Raw genomic sequence first — 23482 nt, forward strand, 5'->3', positions numbered from 1 at the left:
CAAAATTTCAACATAGCTTCCTTAATATGCACAATACACTCAAACTGTTTTAATGTCTTCTACTAGCTGGGGATGAGGACTTAAATGCTGGCTAAGCCTACCTGAGCTGGGAATCCTGAACTCCTTATCTTGGTGCATATTGGCAAAAGATTGCCCCCTAATTCAAAGGTGTTAGGGGTCATAATGTCTCTGAACACCAGCTGCTAGGAGTCACAAGAGGACAGGGTACTATTGCACATTGTTAAGATGATGATGATGATGATGATGATTTACTTGTACCCCACCCATCTGACTGAGTTGCGCCAGCCACTCTGGGTGGCTTCCAACAGAAAAAACATCAGGCATTAGAAGTCTCCTGATACAAGACTGCCTTCAGATGTCTATGGAAAGTTGTTTATCTCCTTGACATCTGATGGGAGGGTGTTCCACAGGGCAGTGCCACTACCTAGAAGGCCGTCTGCCTGGTTCCCTGTAGCTTTGCTTCTCACAATGAGGGAACTTCCAGAAGGCCTTCTGAGATGAATGTCAGTGTCTGGGCTGCACAGTAAGGTGGAGACACTCCTTCAGGTAAACAGGGCCAATGCCATTTAGGGCTTTAAGGGTCAGCACCAACACTTTGATTGTGTTTGGAAATGCACTGGGAGCCAATGTAGATCTTTTAGAACCCGTGTCCTGCTTGTGTCAGCTGCTTCATAGGCAAATGGTTGATCACTGTGAAAAACTGGATGCCATATTAGATGGGTTTGTGGCCTAATGTAGCAGAACTCTTCTTGTGTTGTTTTGCCTAAGTTCATTTCCCATAGTTGGAACCCAATTAGGTTATGGACTCGATCTGTTCCAGGGTGCCATTTTCACCCCAAAAAGTCTGCAACTAGAGCACTGCTTCTGCGCAGACTTGTGGAATGATGGAGCGCTTCTGTGCATGCACAGGCGGCGAAACCCAGAAGTATATACTTCCAGGTTTGCCGCGTTCAATATCCTGAAAAAACGCAACTGGAGACTCATGTACAAGAGATACGGCTGTTCTGTTCTGTTCTGAATCATTTTGGGTCTCCTCCAGGCTTATTCAGATGTTTGACCTTTTGCAAAATGAAATAAAATAAAAACCAATTCAAAGGTCATTGTCACTAGTTTGCCTTGACAATATCTACTTTGTACCCTTCCAGATGCTGAACAATCCAGAAAAGATAGCAGAGCAGATCAGCAAAGACCTCACTTGGCTCTGCTCCCACCTTTTGGCTCTCTGGACCCAGTTTCTGGAGTTTGTAACCCTGCACCCAGATGTCACAGCCTATCTCGTTCAGGAACATCACACGCTGAGGGTAACCTTGCAAGATGCCATTTAGGGCATCTGAACCCTACTTGGAGGAACAACCTGATACAATTGAAGGCTACAGGCAATCCCACTCATTTTTAAGGACATTGCAGAATTGTTTTGTGCATCTTTAGGGGTTCCCAAATTTCATGAATTTCCTAACATTTAGCATAACCAAGATTGCATTGAGTTGTTTTGGACGATGTGACCAGTAATAATGACAATAAACGGAAGTGCTACCACATTTTCAATAAAATGCTGATTTCAATCTTATTTGTTCGTTTAGATGCAAACCTGCCCTTAAACCCCCATTTTATTTTGTCATTTGCTGTCAGGAGGGTCTCGGAAAGAAAATCTCCCCAAAAATTATGGAAGGGAAAGCAGAATTTTGGTGACATCCATGTGGGTGTCTTTGAATCTTGTAAAATTATGCAGTGGGTGTGAATGTCTGTGTTCTTTCATTTTACTATTCCACTCCCACAAGTTTCCCAAAAAGGAGATGATTTGGCATTCTGGCATCTTCCCCAAGGATACTTCCAGAAAGTGTGGAAAGCTGGGATATCTGATTGTGGAGCACCCAAGAGTGGCATACTAAATTTGCTTATGTTTGGCTCCATCACAGGAATGAGTTATACCCAGTTTATGTCACCTTCACATAGGTTCACCTATAAATCTGTCCTGCTCTGTCCCATTTTCACACTTTTTTTGCATCCACACACCCCAAAAATGTGCATTTAAATACATATTTTAAAGCACGAATTCTTCAAAATGCACACTTCCAGACATTTTCTTCCTCCCTCCTGCCAAAATGCGTTTAACTGGGTTGATCCCTACATTGTGGAGTTCCTAATATCTATTTTCTTGTAGTCAGCACAACTTCTGGACTCACTTTCCGAACAAGCCAAGATATATTTTCTTTGCGCCCCAAACTTCTGAGGCCTTTTTAAATGTACTGCTGACTCTGATTCCAGGAATGTCAGATGCCGTGGCCTGTTATGTAGACAATATACAAATAGACATAGATTATAGACTATGTTTTGAAGGTGATATACCTTCTAACATGTTTTTCTTTGCCAGGTAAGAAGATTCTCTGAAGCTTTCTTTCATGCTGAGCATCAAAAGCCTGCCGTTGTGACTTTCCAGGAAAGCCTGTATGTAATTTTTGATGCATTTCTACCTTTTGACTGTGGTGTTATATAATTTAATGACATTTATTTTCTCATTTATTAAAAGAAAAATATGACACACTTATGTGACCATGCAATTCTGGGCATAGCTACCTAGTAGTAGGCTCCGTGGCACTAAATGGGACTTATTCCCTGGAAGGTAGGTACAGCATCGCATCCTAATATACTGCAATGCTGATTTTGGGAGGTCAAGCCCACACATGGTGTCTTCCAACCCATAGAAAACATAATATATGCACTTTCCTCCAGTGTCCCAGTTTTCCAGGGACAGTCCCAGATTTACAGAAGCACGTCCCAGCAGGGTGGTCAGCCTAGTTTTTAGTTTAGAATTAGAAAATGTTGCACAATAAAAACCAGAGATTTCAAAGAGAGATACTGGCAGAATCAATCTCTCTTTCTTCTGTGGCCAACAGTTGCTTATTGTCATTTTGCCAGGGGGTGCTTCTGTGATCAGATCAATTACATGGGGGGTGGTTCGGTCTAACGCTCTTAGTTCTGGCAGCTAAGCTAAGTGGGGCTTCCATATTCAGATGCGACCTCCCTTTGAGTTTCAGATAATAAATACATGTCTTTGTTCAGGGTTTGCCAACATGGTGCTGCCTACACATTGTAGGACTCGAACTCCTATCATTCTCAGAAAGCTGACAGCAAGGATAATGGAAGTTGCAGACACTCCCAAGTGCCCTAGTTTTCTAGGGACAGTCCCAGATTTACAGAAGCCATCCCGGTTTCTGATTTGATCCCGGAATGTCCCGCTTTTCCTTAGGACATCCCTATTCACACTGGAGAAATGTTGGAGGAAATGGTAGAATATCCCTATTTACACCGGAGGAAAGTTGGGGGTATAGAGTTATCCGACCCCCAAGCCATCTGAAGGCAGCCCTGTATAGTGAATGTTTTATTGTGCTTTTATATTTGTCTGAAGCTGCCCAGAGCGGCTGCGGCAACCCAGTCAGATGGGAAAGGTATAAATAGTAAAATTATTGTTGTTATGGAATAGGCCATCCCTATTTTGATCGGAGAAATGTTGGAGGTGTAGTGGGCACCTCCAGTGTAGTGATACCTTCCAGTGTAATTGGGGGCCACCATGAAGAAGGCACTGTCTCAAGTCACCATATAACATATCCCACCCTGAGAGGCGAGATATTCTCCTTTTCCTCCCCCAGTTCTAAAGACATGGGCTGGCACACATCTGTGTCTCAAGTAGGGCATAGAATGAGTGTTTGGTGTAAGGAGAGGATCTGTCACAGAAGTAAAGCCATAAGAATACAAATGCTGTGGAATAAGCAGCGGGTGGCGCTGTGGGTTAAACCACAGAGCCTAGGACTTGCCGATCAGAAGATCGGCAGTTCTAATCCCCGCAACGGTGTGAGCTCCCATTGCTTGGTACCTGCTCCTGCCAACCTAGCAGTTTGAAAGCACGACAAAGTGCAAGTAGATAAATAGGTACTGCTCCGGCAGGAAGGTAAATGGCATTTCCGTGCACTGCTCTGGTTCGCCAGAAGTGGCTTAGTCATGCTGGCCACATGACCCGGAAGCTGTACACCAGCTCCCTCGGCCAATAAAGCGAGATGAGCACCGCAACCCCAGAGTCGGCCATGACTGGACCTAATGGTCAGGGGTCCCTTTACCTTTACCTTTACATGAGCACTGTTCCACAGCATTTGATATTTTTATTTACATACATTCATTCGAAATAAGATTATGAAGCAATTCTATATCCTCCTACCACGCTGACGAAGAATTCTACGAAACAGTCAATATCTGGAATCACTGTTCAGTGTTGGACATCATATTTGCTGAATACACAAAGCTTCACAGCTTGTCTTTCATCGTACAATGTTTGGTACCTCACTTCATTTAAAGATTTTCAGAGACTTTGAGACTAAAGATTTCATTTTATGCTTCTTATGGTTTGAAGGAATTCTCTAAAGATTGTCTATTACGTATGCATATGGTCATCGTGTTGCCTAGACATTGCTGACGTTCTCTTTGCAACACAGGGGTTTGTTTGTTTGGTTACAGAAATAAAGCCAGCAGGGGTAGGGAACCTCAAGCCTAGGGGCCAAGATGACCCTCCGGTCCCCTCTAGTCTGGCCCTTGGAGCTTTCCTTAGGCCACATCCCTCACTGACTGCTTCATACCCAGAATGTTTTACCCTGCTGAAATGTGTTTGTTCTTTCTTTCACTTGGGTGGAGCACAGGGGTATGGAAACTAGCCTACCATTCCGATGTAAAGTTTCCATTCGTTGCTCCACCCACTTTTTCATATGGTCCTGTCCACATGGCCCTCACGAGGTTGCCTGGAATGGAATGCAGCCCCCAGACTGAAAAATGCCCACCCCTGATTTAGATGGAGTTTCATGATTAGTTCAAGTGGGTTGTTGCTGGTGATTGTGGCAAACTCTCCAGGGGGCGGGAACTCAGTCCAATGGAACTGGAAGTGGGGAAACTCTACACCAGGGAAAAGTTACCCTTCCGTTTCTTCCAAACAGCATCCAGCATCACAACCAAATCTCATCAGAAGTCCGGAACTCCGAGTACCTCACCAGCATGCCGCCCCTGCCAGTAGAGTGCCTAGACATTGATGGAGACTGGGGCACGCTGCCAATTATTTTTGAAGACAGATATGTTGATTTCCCCTACAAAGGTGGGTAGTAAACTGAGCTTTGGAGCTCCTCCTTGGGAACTTTGCTTTCTTTTTGAAATAATTTTTATTTGGTTTTACAAGTACAGTGGTACCCCGGTTTCTGAACAGCTTAGTTCACAAACAACTTGGAACCCAAATGCTGCAAAACCAGAAGTAGGTGTTCTGGTTTTCTAACTCTTTTTCGGAAGCTGAACGTGCTCCATTTTGAGTCCTAGACTGCTCCTCTTCCTTTCTCTGTGTGTTCTGTTTGTAAATTGAGTCCCCCCACTGCTAATGAAGAAGAAGAAGAAGAAGAGTTTGGATTTGATATCCCGCCTTTCACTCCCTTTAAGGAGTCTCAAAGCGGCTAACATTCTCCTTTCCCTTCCTCCCCCACAACAAACACTCTGTGAGTGGGGCTGAGAGACTGTGACTGGCCCAAGGTCACCCAGCAGCTGCATGTGGAGGAGCGGAGACGCGAACCCGGTTACCCAGATTACGAGACTACCGCTCTTAACCACTACACCACACTGGCTCTCACCACACTGGCTCTCTCAGAGACTTCCTCTTCCATTCTGAGGTTGTCCCAGGCACCCACGCAACACAGAGGTGATATTTGGAGCTTATATTTGGTTCTTTTGTTTTTTGTTTTTGTTTTTGTCATTTTTGTTTGTGGGGTTTTTTTGTGTGTGACTGTGGCTTGTGACTTCGTTTCTGTGACTTTTTTCTGTGATTGTGTGGAACCCAGTTCAGCTACTGATTGATTGATTGATTGACCCTGGGCACTGTACTGCAGGGGATGCCACAAGAATGCTGTAGAATCCCAACTCTTCCCCTTTTTGTATCATTCTTTTTTGTAATTGTTATATAAAAGGAGGTAAAGAACTCCTGGATGGTGAAGTCCAGTCAAAGGCATTTATGGGGTTGCAGCGCTCATCTCACTTTCAGGCCGAGGGAGCTGGCGTTTGTCTACAGACAGCTTTCCAGGTCATGTGGCCAGCATGACTAAACCACTTCTGGCACAATGGAACACCGTGACAGAAACCAGAGCGCACGGAAACGTCTTTTACCTTCCCACCACAGCAGTACCTATTTATCTACTTGCACTGGCATGCTTTCAAACTGCTAGGTTGGCAGGAGCTGGGACAGAGCAATGAGAGCTCACTCCGTTGTGGGGATTTGAACTGCCGACCCAAGAGGCTCCATGGTTTAGACCACAATGCCACCTGCATCCCAACTGTTATATATTGTAACTCAATAAAACTGTTTTTTGAATCAAGCTGGTAATTTTACTGAAACAATTAGTTTCTAGTGTTGCTATAATAATCAGTGGGTATTCTCTCTCTCTCTCTCTCTCTCTCTCTCTCTCTCTCTCTCTCTCTCTCAGTTCAGAGCTTGGACAGCTTGCCGGACTATGTTGTTTCTGCTGCTGGCAAATCACAAGTGGACTTAATAGGAAAAAATGAGGATCCTCCTTCAAATGATGACACTGCTTTAGCAAAGGGAGACTTCAGGAACAATGTCCCTTTCATCATCCATACAGATAGGATAAATGGGAAATCAGTGTATGGTCGCAGCTATCCAAAAGGAGATTCCTGTATGGTTGAGAGTCTCAAGGATCACCCCACAACTCAGGTACACACAATGAATGGAGATGCCCAGTCCCATGGGGATGAGTCAGATCTGGCTAGCAATATGATTTCTGGTTTGCAATCAGAACTCCTGAAAGATAATACAGAAAGCCTTAAGACACCAATGGAGCTTTCAGAAAATATGAGTGATAGACTTTCACCGGAGGCTGCTTATTTGGACATAAGCCCAGTGTGTAATAATGACCACCAAGGAGAACCAATGCTAGTCATGACTGCCCAGTATGATGGTGGCACATGTGGACAACACAAACTTTTGAATGAGATTGAATTGAGCCAAGCATCTTCAGGGGATGGTTGTGGGTCTACTCTCACTCCAGACAAACTCCTATTTGATGAAGGAACTGCCCATGAGAAACCAGCCGATCAGAGTTGTGAGTCAACACTGCCATCCTTGAGGACATTTGACGTAAGTGATGATTTGGGTTCACAGAACCAGATAAAAGACGCTGAGGAGATTAAGCAGCAAAGAGCGCAGGAGTGTGAGGAGTTCAGCTTGACATCAGGGGTCATTAAGAGATCTTCATCACTAATCTCAGACTCAGGGATCGAAAGCGAGCCTAGTTCAGTAGCTTGGTCTGATGCACGGAGTAAGGCTTTGGAGTTACCCAGCGACCGGGAGATTCTTCACCAGCTCGTCAGAAGGCATGCGATTCACCGTAACTCTCTGGAGGGAGGGCACACAGAAAGCAATACCAGCTTGCCCAGTGGCATCCAAGCCTCTCTCACCTCAATCAGCTCCTTGCCCTATGAGGAGGAAGAGCGGGAGGTGGAGCCCAATAAGCTGACGAAATCTATCTCAGCTCCTCAGATCAGTAGCCCTGAGGAGCCTGTTGATGACATGGATATATCAAAACATGCAAAAACTATATTGGACACTGCAGAGGGGCAATACGTGGAAATAGGGAGCACCAGCATGGCCCTAGCAGAAAACGTTTCCATGTGCCGGAATGACAGAGAAAATGGTGGGTTGCCACTTTCATTTGCTACCATGGAACACCCCAAATCTGCCTTTGAAGAAAATGTTGACAGTCCTCACTTACCAGAAGCTGCCGAGGGCTTTTCAGAGGTGGAATGTGGCTTGGAAGCCACAGGAGAAGCTGTGTTTCTAATGCAAAATGAAAATCTAGATGACACAGTTGAAAGCCAGCTGCCAAAGAGAACAGAGGAGATCTGCTTGGGAAGGGTTGGTGACTATTTGGACACCAACACCACTCCTCTTGATGTGTTTGAGGAGGAGGTAAATTTGCACACAGTCCATGGTTCGTATTCCACAAACGTTGAGGTTTTTTCACACCATGAGGGCCACACGCCAGACTATACTAGCACAGTTTCGTCAGAGGTGGTACCTGAACCTGTCTCTGCAAAGGGTCCCCATGGCAGTTCTCTTGCCAATGGCAAAGTAGCAATATGTGGTGGAGAAATACCCAACTTACAAGAAATTGATCTGGATAACAGACCAGGCTGTGGATCCTACTGTGCAGAACCAGAAAACCGAGAGTTCAAAATGGCGGCAAACAGCACAAGCTTCCATTCAGTGGCTCCAGGGGCACTGGCGCTCGAGAGCAAAAAGGCTATTGAGGTGGTCAACTTATCTGTTTCTTGCACAGCCACCTGCCTTCCTTTTTCTTCAGTCCTCAAAGAGAACCCGCCAGTGGCTGGCTTCTCCTCCAAGCAGGTCACTTCTCCAATTACTCACCAACCAGTAGGCTCCTTTGGGGTCATCTCCTGTGAGTCCAGTGATGTGGATGGGGAGGCCAATGAAAGGATGCTTAGGTAAGTAGGTCCAAGGGCTTTTCATTCCCCACATGTACTATTGGCTGCAATTTCCTGGATTTGGTGGGTTGATTTGGTACTTCTGTTTACACCAGCAGCTGGGGTTCAGGAAGCTCTGAAGCTCAGCTAGGTCATTCTTTTTGCAATTTGGATTGAAGGTGGTTTTGGGGGAAGCTCATGAAAATGCAACATTTCATGAGATACATATAGAATAGCTATGGATTGTGGCTAATGCCATATTTACACTGCTTGCCAAACCAGCGGTGGGAGCACACTGTATGTCAACATGATGTCATATGATTGACAGGTGGGTGGTTCCAATCACCTGTCAAAATTGTCCTACTGGGGTGTGGGAGATACAGATCTGTCCCAATGGGCCAAAAAGGTCCCCCAGCCCAGGCCTACATCACTGGAGACTGTATGGCTGGCATTTGGGTTGAGATTTGAAAATCTGAATTTGGTTATCCTTCCACAACTGGTCTACCAGCTGCAGTGGCCCCAGCCCTTTGAATACAATGGTTGAAAAGTCACATGTTGTTGAATGCCCATCTCAATCATTGATTAATTAGTGTATTCTCCAGTTTTCATCAGGCCAAAGAAAAATTTAAAAAAGAGCTGAAGATTGAAGGATTTCTGTACAGTGACTTAACTGCACTCGCTTCTGATATCCCATATTTCCCACCAGAGGAAGAGGAAGAAAATTTTGAAGATGGGATTCACCTAGTAGTCTGTGTCCATGGACTAGATGGTAAGGCCAAAGAGGCGATGAGGGGATAACTGGGCATTCTGAATATACAGTGTTCACACAATACATAATTGTGTGTGATGTGAAAGCAGACAGCTGCAGTTAAGCTAGTCATAAAGACCATGGTTAGGGGGTCTTCAAACTTGGGTTGGACTGTAAATCCCAGCCTCCTCTGGGAAGTAACTCAGTGCTTCAGAACTTTCACAAAGTCATGGGTGTTCTGAACCACAGGCCTCAAGGAGGGCATGTATGAGTAGTTTGATGCAGGGATACCAAATAAGGATTTCAGAAAGAGTTCTAGTTCTAGTGCTAGTTCTAGTTCTAGTGCTTTATAAGCTTACAACACAGTGTGCAGAGCCTCACTGCCTTTAAAGACATAGGATGGACACTGCAACCGTGAGAGGTCACCATCATCATTTTATCTGCATGCCGCCTTGCCACAGTTAAAAACAATGCTCAAGGTGGCTTACAACATGACAAGATTTACATAATTATAAAAGTCATAAACAATAAATAAACCACATCAAAAAAATACACAACCAAATGGAAAACAATTTCCACATAAATCAAGATCTAAAACTAAGAATACAGCATTAATATCACGGTTTAAAATGACATAGGTAAAAAATAACAGCAATTAAAACAACAACAACAGAGCCCTCTCTGCATCATGACATGTCCGCACCCGAGTAAACATTCATACAACCTTTATGCACAAAGCAGCATGCATCACTTTACCTAGAACCTCCTATCACACCTGGCTGGTGAGGCCATAGGTAGCAGCTACTCAAAGCTTCTCCACTCTGGGCCTAGAACTCCGTATCCCAAGGTCCCCAGATAGCATCAAAGTAAACCAAGTAGCATATACCAAAGCAAATAAATATACACATATGAGCTCATTCTTGCAACAACTTCCAGTTAGTTTGGAGTTACCTTGGCCACCAATACGGTGCTTGAATGCCTTCCAGAACATTTCACCTTGGGTTCAACACACTGGGTCAAAGTTTGATAGGATGAAAATTGTCCTGAAAATGAATTGCCATTTTAGATGAGGCACTACATTCACACTGGGGGCATCACAGCCATATCACTGGAACACAAGTCACTTCCCACCTCCTCAGGATATGCCCACAGTGAGAGCGGGAATGCAAAGTCATGCAAAGTGGCCAGCCTAGACACATGGACTCATCATCAGAAGATTCCACTCACGTTTGCTCTGGAAAGAGACATACCAGGCCGTCATTGTCAGCCCCCCTCCCCAGGAAGCAGGATGAGAGATGGGTGGATGATGTCCTTCAGCATGGAACCCGTGTCTTAGAAAAGCAATTTCTTCCCCCTCAAGGTAACAGTGCAGATCTACGGCTGGTAAAAACTTTCATCGAACTGGGTCTCCCCGGGGGAAAGCTTGACTTCTTGATGTCAGAAAGGAACCAGGTACGTTGCTCATTTCTTACTTCTTCAAGGTTTGTACCTCAAGTTTCCATCTCATAATGATGCATTCGACACAGTTAATGATACCACAATTTAAAAAATGGAACACAAAGCCGCAGAAAATAATTACAAATACATTGGAGCTCAAGGGACACTCCTTCTTATGAAGGAAGACCCATGTGGTTTTTTATATATGTCCTCTGTGATTAAGCACATCCTCCCATGAAGATAAAATGGAAGATAGTAAGTTTCAGAGAAAACCATTAATTATCAGTGCAGGCAAAACAAACAGGCCAGAGTCTATATTTAAGTTTACGAGCATGTTTAGTGGAAGGCAATATTGCAAATTGGATGTGCTCGTGTTTTTCTTTGGAACGAGTGGCAATTAGCAAGATGGATTTTCTCTCTCACACAAAAAGAAGCATTAATTACTGGATATGTTTCCCTTGAATCTTTGTCCCAGCATTTGATGATTATTTCCCTGGCATCTCATTAGTTTTGAATCTGATGCAGAGCTGATGGGATTACAAAACAGCACAGCTCCAGAGAAAAAGTGCCATTTGCCATCCTCATCCCTCTGAATTCCGTTCCTCCATCATTCCCTTTCTGTTTATTACAAGCAACAACAGAATGCATGGCTTAGCATTTGCATAACTACACATTGCTGGCCCTCAATGGGTACTAATTATAACTATTCAACCACAAAATATCAGAACTATGTTGCAACAATGCAACTTTGTGGTAGCTTTGCGGTCAACATTAACCATCTGATGGTTTCATAGAGCTGGTGCCAAATGCAGCTGGACTTAAAGTGGTAGTAAAAGTAGCAGTAGGAAGCTTACAGAGCATTGGAAGGGCTTCATCACCAACCCTTCAGCTCTGAGCCATGCCAGTGAAGGCCAGAAATTAAGGATGAGACTGGAATATTGACTGAGGCTGTGATCCTCTAACCCTTTTCCACCTTCCCTTCTGACCTACCTTCCAGAGGTTGCATGCGAGTGGTGGGTTAGGTGAGAGGCAAAAGTGGATAGAAAAATTAATGCAAATTTTAATTTTGTGCAGTAGGCCAATTTTTGCGCAGCTTTCTTTAGCCTCCATCCAGACTAGTAAGAGGAATTGTCAGAATGCAAGTACAATTCCCTGCTGGGCAAAAACATTCATGGAAGACGCAAAGCCAAGCCAATGGAAGACATGGCCTTAGGAAAGTGAGTGTGTCTGGGGAAATTTCCAGGGGACAGACAGAGGTCACATTTGATCTGCTTACTTGAGGTCCACCATCCCTGCTATTATAGTCACATGTGAATAACTCCCATTGAACACAGGGGTGCTTACATTTGAATAGACATGGGTAAGATTATGCCAATACAGGCTAACAGTTGTGTACCCCAATGCATACAATTTTGTATGTGTGGTTGGGTTGGAGAGCTGCACTGCAATATTCAGAGAAGTTGTGTTTAGATTTGCATACTGGTTTGGGAACTGCAAATTAGGTAAAGGTAAAGGGACCCCTGACCATTAGGTCCTGTTGTGGCCGACTCTGGGGTTGCAGCGCTCATCTCTTTTTACTGGCCGAGGGAGCCGGTGTACAGCTTCCGGGTCATGTGGCCAGCATGACTAAGCCACTTCTGGCGAACCAGAGCAGCACATGGAAATGCCGTTTACCTTCCCACCAGAGTGGTACCTATTTATCTACTTGCACTTTGACGTGCTTTCGAACTGCTAAATTGGCAGGAGCAGGGACTGTGCGAATTAGGTAGTTTCTCATTAACATGAAAGCCAGATTGAATTTCTTTATCATCCCTACCACACACCCAACACCAGTTGCAGAGCCAACAGAAGGGGCCTCTGAAATGCATGGCATGCCGTGGGCAGGTGTACTCTTCTTTTAAATATCCTCAAACTTCTTTTGTTAATCATTTCAAATATATGGTTTATATATGAAAACTCGGAAGGGTACTACCAACTGTTTTTCTCTTGATTTAACAGACGGACACATTTGCAGATTTCGATACAATGACCGACCGTTTGCTGGATGAAATAATTCAGCACATTCAGCTGTACAACTTGTCGATATCGCGAATAAGGTAAATAGCAGTGGCAACTGTGGATCAGGGTGACGTCATTTTCATAGGCTACTGTCAGGGAACTGCCATCAGTGTCCGAGGCAGAGAGCAAACTCCGAAGGGATCCCAGAGAGCGTCCCGGGAGTGGGAGGGGCAGCCCATCTTCTGGGGGAGAGAATCAGCGTAGCTCCAGTGGAGAAGGGGGGGAGATGGGGGAAGCGGCGAGGCGATCCCATGACTCCTTGCCGGGGACCAGCGGGGAGAGAAGGGGTCCTCTGCTGCCCACGCCCTCCTTGCGCAGAAGGCTTCTGTGCAGGGAGATTAGGCGGAGACTGGGCGTCAAAGAACTTCTTTGCTGGAAGAAGTTTAAGAAACGCCCACTGACGGATTCTGCCAGCGATTGAGACAGCCACGGGCGAGTGGCTGCCCAGACAGGAAAGGTTCACTCAGGCAACCCAGCCAGACGTTGGGACAAGCTTACGCACGAGCAACCCCTAGAACCATTACAGCTACTGTTTGGTTGTTAATATATTGAATGGTGGCCCTTTCTGCTTTTGTGCATCACTTTGAGGTTCCTTTGAATGCAGAGCAATGAAGGTGTTCTCTAAATAAATAGATACAAATTGTGTCCCCACAGTTTCATCGGCCACTCCCTTGGCAACGTCATCATCCGATCCGTGTTAACCCGGCCCAGATTTCGCTATTACCTCAATAAGCTGCATACTTTCCTTTCCCTCTCTGGGCCTCACCTGGGAACGCTTTACAACAACAGTACTTTGGTTAGTACAGGTAAGAGCTACTGGCTGTTTGAAGGGAAACACTGAAAGTATGAGACTGGTTCTAACATCCTGTCTAATGTTTCTTTCCCCATGCTATGAAATGTCATAGGAGTGTCTCCAACCAGGAATGTTATACAATCACGGAAACCAATTCACTGAAGACCATTGGTTTCTGTGGACATGCTCTGGTTTCAATGGGTATACTCTGAGTTTTATTGGAGATCTCTCTCTCTCTCTCTCTCTCTCTCACACACACACACACACATACACACACACACAGAGAGAGAGAGAGAGAGAGAGAGAGAACAACCAACCTCACCAAATGCACAAAATGAACCAAGAACATGCTTTATAAACATGTGGACTTTGCATGTCCATTGCTGATAAACCAAGGCTAGGAAGTTGTGGCCCTCCAGATGTTGTTGGATTCCCATTAGTCTGTGGCAGCGTGGCCAGTTGGTTGAGGGTGATGGAAACTGTAGTCCAAGACACCTGGAGATAGGCCTAACCTACGTTTAGAGGTTGTCTAAAAACCTCTCCCATCATGTTACAATTCCCAGTACACAAGCCCTGAAAAGCCCCTTTGCCTGCCAGCCAACCAGCAACTACCCAGGCCCCTTACCATCACATTACTTTCAGATGACCATTTTGGTTTTGAATAAATAAATTAAAACTTAAAAATTGCCCAGTAGCACCTTAGAGACCAACTAAGTTTGTTCTGGGTATAGGCTATCGTGTGCATGGATGGGCACTTCTTCAGTTTTGAATGATCCAGGCCACTCAGCTTCCCCCAGTAGTTCTCAGACTTCCTTGGAAATAGCTGCTTTGAGGTTTAATGCAGAATTGATCTCCCTCAGTAGATTTGCTGGGCTTCACCCCATGCAAGTGCTCCTGGAAACCCACAAATCACCATTGCTTTTTCTAGGCTTGTGGCTCATGCAGAAGCTGAAAAAATCCGGGTCACTTTTGCAGCTGACCTTCAGGGACAACGCAGATCTGCGGAAATGTTTCCTCTACCAGCTCAGCCAAAAAACAGGTGGGTGAGTTAAAATCAAAGCCTCTATTCTAGCAAGTGGTGGTGTCTTCATCTGCTTGTTTGAAATCCAGTTGACTTGGGGAAACGGCCATTTCACAGAGAGTGGTTTCCTGTTTGGCTGCTACCATAGGAGCCAACTGCTAGGGGTTGAGGTCCCTTCGCTCCCCCTTCCAAATAAAATATTTTAGGGAGCTGGGGACCCCAAAAGTTGCTGGGCATTGCCATTCAAATGGTGTGTGTGCACTGTGGCATGCGATCAATTTTATGTGGCCTGGAGCTTACCTGCTCCTCCATGTTTTATTCAAGTTGGCATCCCTGGCTGCTACTATGCTGTAAAAAAGAGGTAAAGGACCCCTGGACGGTTAAGTCCAGTCAAAGTTGACTATGGGGTTGTGGCGCTCATCTCGCTTTCAGGCCGAGGGAGCTGGCGTTTGTCCACAGAAAGCTTTCCGGGTCATGTGGCCAGCATGACTGAACCGCTTCTGGCGCAACAGGACACCGTGATGGAAACCAGAGCACGCAGAAATGCCATTTACCTTCGCACCACAGTGGTACCTATTTATCAACTTGCACTGGCGTGCTTTCGAACTGCTATGTTGGCAGGAGGTGAAACAGAGCAACAGGAGCTCATCCCGTTGTGCAGATTCGAACCGCCAACCTTCTGATCGGCAAGCCTAAGAGGCTCAGTGGTTTAGACCAAATGCAGACCCTTTAGACCTCTCTGTCTGGCCCTTCAGATTCCACACAATCTCCTCAACCATATCACCGCTACTCAGTGCTATTATTTTTTTAAAAAAGAGAGAGAGAAAAAGAGGAGGGTGCCAGAACTTACCATGAAACTTACTTTTTTTTTCTTTGTATGGTATGATGTTTTCTTCATAGTGGGTAGAATTTGCTCCACAACCCAGCATGCATTTCATCTAAGGAAGGCTGTTCTAATGCACACACTTGTTTCCTTTTTCCTTTCATCTTTTTACAGGTCTCCAGTATTTCAAAAATGTTGTCCTGGTGGCCTCTCCCCAAGACCGCTATGTACCATTTCATTCTGCAAGAATAGAAATGTGCAAATCGGCCCTGAAAGACCGACAGACAGGTGAGCTTCTTTGTGGACTTAAGAGAGTGGCTGTATTTAAAACAACAACAAACTGCGCATGGATTTATTTCTAGATGGGCATATCCTAATAAGACTCATAGTAGATTTATACAGTGTGAAAACAGATACAGTGGTACCTCGGGTTAAGTACTTAATTCGTTCCGGAGGTCTGTACTTAACCTGAAACTGTTCTTAACCTGAAGCACCAATTAGCTAATGGGGTTTCCTGCTGCTGCCGTGCCGCCGGAGCACGATTTCTGTTCTCATCCTGAAGCAAAGTTCTTAACCTGAAGCACTATTTCTGGGTTAGCAGAGTCTGTAACCTGAAGCATATGTAACCCGAGGTACCACTGTACTTCCCTGTTTCCAGATGCCCATAATCTCCATTAATCAATGGACATCAGGAGACAAAAGAAAAGAAGGAATCTTCAGTTAGATCTAAGACTCCTATCTGAAATCTGAGTCATACATGGTACAGGGAAACTTCAGGAGGAGCCAGGCCATCTGCCACACAGGTGATCACTTGAAGGTGATTGCTACTCATCCCAGTTGAGTCAAACAATCGTGTATTGCAAGACCATGTGAATTAGACCAGGGCTAGAGGCCCTCAAGGTATGGTTGAGTTGCAGATCCTACCATACCTGACCATTCCCTGGTGCTGATGGGATTTTGAGTTCAATGCTCAGAAGTGCCCCATTTGTATGCAAGACTGCTATTCTTGCATGTATCCTGGCTTCTGTGTTTAGAGCTCCTTTTAGCATTGAAACCACACCATGTTCAGAAACAGGCACATGGATTTATGTAGGCAAATAATACCCCTGAGGAGTGGTATTAGGGGTAAAAAGAGAGCAGATTGGAATGGGAAAAGAAGACCCTGTTAATCTCCCAATTCAGCAAGCAAACCAAGGAGAGGGGCACAGGAAGCTATGGATTAAGTTGGGAAACAGGAGACATTTACCCAATGGGAAAGGGCTGTGGCTCCTCTAGACTGGTGGGTTTTCCATTTTGTTTTGTTGTTTTTTTGCAGATATATTCTGCAGCATGCCATTGATACAACAATAGTTTATTAGTGGTAGATTTATGCTGGACTACCTGCACATAAATTCACTTTATTAGTTGTTCTGCTACACTTCCTGAATGATATTACATTATTGCCATCTGGTACTCCTACACTGCAGCACAAAGAAAGCAGATAAAACTAAACATTGGAATATTTGTGATGTGAAAAGTTACAAGATTTCAGCAGGGAGCTACAGGACATGCACTGGTTGGAAACAAAGTGGTGTGTTGTTGGGTTGGAAATAACTGGCAGACGAGTCGAAGGTGTCCGTGTGGGAGGCATCTCCTCGACCTAGTCTAAGAGACTCCCTTTTATTGTATATTACCCCCATTGCAGCATATGTGCTTGGTCCTGATTGGTTACACGTGGGGTACGTACAGGCATCGTACGTATTACATACACGTATGATAGGGTTACATGTAGGCATTACACATCTTACTAGATAGAAACAGTACAGGGACATACTAATCTATGATAGATAGGGTGGTATATAGAGTGCACTTAACAGGGGAAGTGTGTAGTTAGATAACAGGGTCATGACATCAACTTAGAGAGTTGGAGCTTTCCGATTCAGGGTCGTACAGAAGGCACTGTGCGAGAACTTTCACCTACGCAGGCCTCTAAGAAATGCAACAGGAAAAACAGCACAGGAACACAGGAAGGCCACATTCTTAGTCACACAGGATAAGGGATACTCTACAGTGTGTCTGCCTTGAGACCTTTCCAGGAGCATGTATGTAGCCAGGATTTATGTTGGAGGGGGCAGCACCTGCATTTGGATCACTTATAACCAGTCAGATACCACAATGAGTGCAAAACATGAATGCACAATAGAAAGGACATATTGATGGGCAACGTGTGCTTAATTTCACCACTTGAAGCATCCGTCGTGTTGAGCTACTTCAATTGCTTTTGTTTGATTTGCTCATTTCAAACAGCTGAAAGTCTGTAAATTTTGATAATAAGCTTGATTTGCAATGGGGGGGGGGGGTGTTGAATAATTTTGATTGCAGCTGTAAATGATGATGATGAGGATAAATAAATAAATATTTATACCCCGCCCATCTGGCTGAGTTTCCCCAGCCACTCTGGGCAGCTCCCAATAGAATATTAAAAACACGATAAAAGATCAAACATTAAAAACTCCCCTGAACAGGGCTGCCTTCAGTTGTCTTCTAAAAGTCAGATAGTTGTTTATCTCCTTGACATCTGATGGGAGGACATTCCAGAGGGAGCGCGCCACTGCCAAGAAGACCCTCTGCCTGGTTCCCTGTAGCCTCACTTCTCACAGTGAGGGAACCGCCCTGAAGGTCCTCGGAGGTGGACCTCAATGTCTGGGCAACGATGGAGGTGGAGATGCTCCTTCAGGTATAGATAGACAGATAGATAGATAGATAGATAGATAGAGCTATAGATAGTAACACCAACAGCATCTGAAGGGTCATATCTTTGAGTTACACAAATGCAGTTACACAAATGCAGTGAACTACACAGAAAAACCTATATTGATGGGGAACACCTCTCAGAGTCCAGGAACAGATAGCAGTGGGGATCACCTGCCCTTCACCTCTGCAATGACAGCAAAAGCTCAGCTGGACTTCGGAGAAGATGGTTGAACCACCATCAAGTATCACCCCCACTTCTTTTAATTTATGTATTCATTAGTCTTCCTTCTTAAGTATAATGACTTAAAATATGGCACAATCATTATTAGTGAAATATTGAGATAGCTACTCTTATTACCAGTTGTGATGATTTGCAAAATTGTCCATAATTACAGTTTTCCTTTTGATAAACAGTTAACTTGGCTAATCATGCTATATCCCAACTCTATATGCTTTTTCAGGTCTCCTATTAAATTTTCCTTGCCTGCAGCTATTAAATACATAATTGGCCTTTGAAGCTTAGGAGGATTAGCCTATTTTTCATACTTCAACAAACATAATTTCAGATCTACTGCTAATTTAAATTTGTGCATTTCATTTTTACTATTTATAGCTTTATCCCAGTACTTTCTTTCCCTTTCACAAATGCACCACATATGGATAAAATTCCCTATATCTGTTGTGCAATACCCCCTTTCCCCTTCCACCCTTCCCTTCTACTCATTTTCCGTGGTGAAAGTTAATAAAAATATTATAAAAAGAGCACAGGATGCTGTATGAGATGGGCCACTGGCTTGGTCCTGCAGGCTCATCTTGTGCTCTTCATACACCATGAATATTGAAGACAATGAGGAAATAATAATAATAATAATAATAATAATAATGTTTTTCAACTTTCCAAGGTCCCGTTTATGCCGAGATGATCAACAACCTCCTCCGGCCGGTCGTGGGGACAAAGGATTGCACTTTAATCCGCCACGATGTGTTCCACGCCTTGCCAAACACAGCCAACACCCTGATTGGGCGAGCAGCTCACATCGCGGTGCTGGATTCTGAACTCTTCCTGGAGAAATTTTTCCTGGTTGCAGGACTCAACTACTTCAAATAAGACTGTGAGCCTCAGGGCAGCAAAGGGAGCCTTGCATATTGAATTGCAAAGACTTTCTGGGCCAAGAGAGTGCTTCGTTTCTGGAAACAAACAGAATATGCTTATGGCACACCCTAGTGGCTTGGGGAGAGGAATCAAAGTGCTTTGGTAATAAGGTATTCAAAGGGCCAAAAATTGGTGCTTTTTGGAAGATGTAAACATATACATGTTATTCCGTCTTTTTTCTTTTTGTTCATCTAACCACCAACCTCCTAAAAAAAAGCTTTTAAAATCCTGAGGATGTGATTATAGATCTGCCCCCTTTATAATGGTCACTGGACTGACATCTTTTTCTCCCTTCCACCATTAAGAAATCCACTTAGGCATAAACTGCCTTAGCTGAGTCAATAATTATTATTTAAGAAGAAACTTGTCTGGTTTTGTAGATTTTCCATGTTTCGTGTGGTCAACAAAAGAAGAAAGAAGTAAACTCAGGTTAAATTCTCCTTTGTGGTGAATCAGAAAATAGGAATGGGAATCTGTGGATTACAGCACTTTATTTATTTGTTTGGCAGGGGAAGTTAAGAAGAAAACTCGCAAATGTGTGGAAAACTCCAGTTCTGAAGGCCGCAAAGTGTAATAAAATTATCTCTGCAATGTCTAGTCGCTGACTTCGAACTAATCTGTTGTGGTGTCCCAAATTTTGGTGGGTAGGGGCTTTCCTTGTGGCAAGCAATCTGTTTTAAGGGACTCTGGAGAAGCTTTGAAGGCACTAGAACACAGGCTGGCAATGGCGGACGTATTGTGAAGTGAGCAAGGACTGAAGGATGTCGCCCCAAAACGACTCCTTCGGCTGATCAAGACCCAGGCCTCTCCTCCAGCATTCAGAGCCTACAGTTCATCCACTCACTTCAAGACGCAGACAAGGGACCCTTTAACTCCTTCCAGTATTCGAGGAGAAACTCTCTCCAACATGAATAGCAGCAGAGTTATTCCCTTGTTCATCGCAGGTTGCCCTAAGTTGCTAAAAGATGCTAACAGTGGTCAAAGATGCAGGGACAGTGATTGGAAAAAAAACATCTGCCTATAACTTGGCATGGGAAAATTAACAGGGTGACCTTGGGTACCAGACTTCATTTTTGGTGGGGAGATAAGTTAACTAGAATTTTCTCCTGTGCCTCTTATAGTAGGAGGATTGAAGAGCCTTGTTGGATGAGGTCAGCAGTCTATCCTAGCCAATCAGATGCCTAAGGGGAATATACAAGGAGAGGATGAGTGCAATAGCTTTGTCTCCCCTTGCGATTTCCAGAAACTGGCTTTCAAAGACATGCTGCCTCCAGCAGTGGACATCATGGCTGGCTAGCAGCCATTGGTAGAGAAGACAGTGCAGGGATCAGGTGACTGACAGAAGACCCTGAGTTTGGGAGAAAAGGGAATAGGGAATGTGCATATTTATTGGTTTGACCTGGAGGCAAGAGAGGTGTGCCTATCGCAGTCCCCACTCCCAGTTGAAGCACTATGTGCAATGGTGACGCTGCAGTCCACCTCTTCTCTCTTCCCAAGACATCTCTAGCCCAATCAGTCAGTCGAAATTGGTCTCCCAGGTGTGTTACCTCTAAGCAGGAAAGGAGCCTCCTGTGGGCCAATCCACAGGCCTATTTGACATCATAAGCAATGGTAGCTCAGTGGTAGAGAACTTGATTTACAGGCAGGAGATGCCAGGTTCAGTCTCTGGCATCATCATCAGATGATGGGCTGAACCTCATGCCTGAGAGTCTTCAGAGCTGTAGTGATTCAAAGTATACAATACCTGAATTAGATGGATAAGTAACCCCATCTGGTATGGCAGCGCCCGGTGTAAGAGCTTTTGCAAATATTTCTCTGAGATTTTGGGGCACGTAGAACTAAAGGTTCTGTGGGAAAAAGTTGAACTGGATGGAGTGGCTTGGAATGGTATGACTGCATGTTATTTTAGATCAGGCTTCCTAAACCTTGGCCCTCCAGATGTTTTTGGCCTACAACTCCCATAATCCCTAGCTAGCATGACCAGTGGTCAGGGATGATGGGAATTGTAGTTTCAAAACATCCGGAGGGCCGAGGTTGAGGAAGCCTGTTTTAGATTCACATTGGAATTCTTTTTAAATTTCTGGAATGTGAACTTCCAGAATCTGTGCTTGTCAGTTTTTGCAATGTGCACATAAATCATCTGTAGTTCATCAGAGTACAGATTTTGATATATTTTTCCTTTTGAGAGAAGATTTAGGTTATTTCATGAAGAAGAAGAAAAGGTTGCTCATCCTGGCTCAGTCAGGACTCAGCCAGCTGAATCAAAGTTGTCTGGAGTCAAGGCCAGTTTAAATTCCCAAAAAGTGGTGTTCTGGGGCCATGCGGGTGGGCATAGGTGCCAACTCTATATGTGTGTGGACAGGACTGAGCCGCCACCCCAGTCTTGGGGGGCTGGACCACAGCAGCAGTGGGCCTCGCTGGGCCTCCCTGTGGTGGCGGAAGGGCCCCCTGCAGGCCTATTGACTTCCTCCCGACATTACGCACATGCAATGAGCCCTTCCAATGTCAGGCAGAACTCAGTACCTCTCGGGTTGTGACTGGGTAGTGCAGGCTTGATCCGGATCCTAACTCTGTACAGCTCAATCATGTGGCCAGGCAAAAAAGGTTGTGTTTTAAAGGCTTGTTTCCCGAGCTAGCAGTAGACTTTCCCCAGACCAGGGGTTTCGATCTGGTGTGGCTTTATGATAGCTTAACCTATGCCAGCTTCTGGTGTACAGGATTACTCCCTAAATCACTTTCTTAACATCTCATAGTGTCTCTGAGCTTCAGGTAATGCATCTTAAGCATGTGGCAAAATCAGAAGCAGTGAAACAAAGATCTCTGACTTGGGGAGCAATCTAGAAGCTGATGTAAAACACACCAGCGTAAACTAAAAGGGCATAAAGTTTGACCAAATCCAAAACCCATTCAGCAGTAGGGTTGTTGATGTTGTTCTGCCTAAGCCTGGCAGAGGGGAAACAAGCCTTTAAAATAGAGTTCTGTGCCAGGTTTTCATGTTACACAACTGCGCTGAACTGTCTTAGAATCCAGTCTGAGGTCTACGCTGTCAAGTCGCAGCCCACCATGCCCCCAGGATGTCCCACCTTGCCCCCCAAAAGTCCTGGACTTAATACCAGCTGAGCCCGGAATCAGCCATCTCAGCTAGAGATCCTGATCTTCCTAAACTCATCATTTCAATGGATTTTGCCATAGGATCGCCCCCTTTGACTGTTGGAGAAACATTGATTTGCATATTTAATTATTAAGATATATTTTTAATTGGACAAAATTTGTAGAATGTTTTCTTTAAAAACCTTTGCAAGCGGTTTATGTAGAATAGACTAGAATACTGACGAAATTAACAGACCTTAAAAACAAGCTGAAATATTAAAGGTATCAACGTGTAGATAAAATCAGCAGAGTTTGATAACAAGCATGCATAATCAAATTACATGACTGGGTAGGCTAGCCCAAACCCCAAAAAAGTTTTTAACTGGCATAAAAAAACCCCCGTCTAATGAAGGCACTTTCGCCTGGCATTAATAGGCAGCGCATGTCCCAGGAATTAATTCTGCGCATGTAACACACCCAGAATTTTCTGAAAAATTGAAGAGAATGGGAGAGACCTTGCTCACCCAGCACTCCAAGGGTGAATCAGAGCCCCATAAATTTAGCATCTTAGCCATTGTAACTTGATCCTATTCCTTGCTAGTGTTGTTTACCAAATCCCAATATTAATCTTTTTCCCCCCAATGTGGAATGGCAGAATGTATGTTTTATGTGTGAGCATTCATATTTGGTAAGGACCCAACCTGAAATCTTTAAAAATAATAATAATAATGAAGGGACTTCTAGAGACACAAAATGGGCTTGAGACCAACTTGTGTGAGCCTCACCCAACTTCTGCAGATGCTAACAGGCACTGCTTAGCTTTACATTGACTTTTTGATGTGTCTTACTGGAGATTTCAGGTGGCCGTCTCAGACCCATGCAGAATTGGTTGGAATCCTCCTCGTTCCACCCAGAATCCTGTGGCTCGTAGATGAACGGTCTGAGATGTGGGTCTAGTACCATCATCCTGATCTAGTACTAGTGAAAATATTTCTGTTGATCAAATGTGGATGTTCCTTTTCTCCAACCAAGAAAATCCATGATACACAGGCTCCTGTGGATCAATTGCTGAACTCGTAATAGGGTTGTTG

The 23482-nt window shown here is 44.5% G+C and overlaps 1 protein-coding gene across 1 annotated transcript in view; it reads left to right on the plus strand.

Moving 5' to 3' along the window:
• FAM135B (family with sequence similarity 135 member B) overlaps positions 1-19898 on the plus strand; it is a 141444-nt gene extending 121546 nt beyond the window's left edge. Inside the window, exons 10-20 of the mRNA XM_083450395.1 lie at positions 1167-1322; positions 2393-2466; positions 4998-5152; positions 6519-8556; positions 9138-9304; positions 10644-10735; positions 12719-12816; positions 13433-13584; positions 14500-14610; positions 15590-15703; positions 19051-19898. Coding sequence (XP_083306521.1) covers positions 1167-1322; positions 2393-2466; positions 4998-5152; positions 6519-8556; positions 9138-9304; positions 10644-10735; positions 12719-12816; positions 13433-13584; positions 14500-14610; positions 15590-15703; positions 19051-19256 — 3363 coding nt within the window. The 3' untranslated portion in view covers positions 19257-19898. The remainder of the gene's footprint in view (positions 1-1166; positions 1323-2392; positions 2467-4997; positions 5153-6518; positions 8557-9137; positions 9305-10643; positions 10736-12718; positions 12817-13432; positions 13585-14499; positions 14611-15589; positions 15704-19050) is intronic.
• The last annotated feature ends 3584 nt before the right edge of the window (positions 19899-23482 follow it).

Source organism: Podarcis tiliguerta (genome assembly GCF_965153285.1).
Source record: "Podarcis tiliguerta genome assembly, chromosome: 7".
NCBI lineage: Eukaryota > Metazoa > Chordata > Lepidosauria > Squamata > Lacertidae > Podarcis > Podarcis tiliguerta.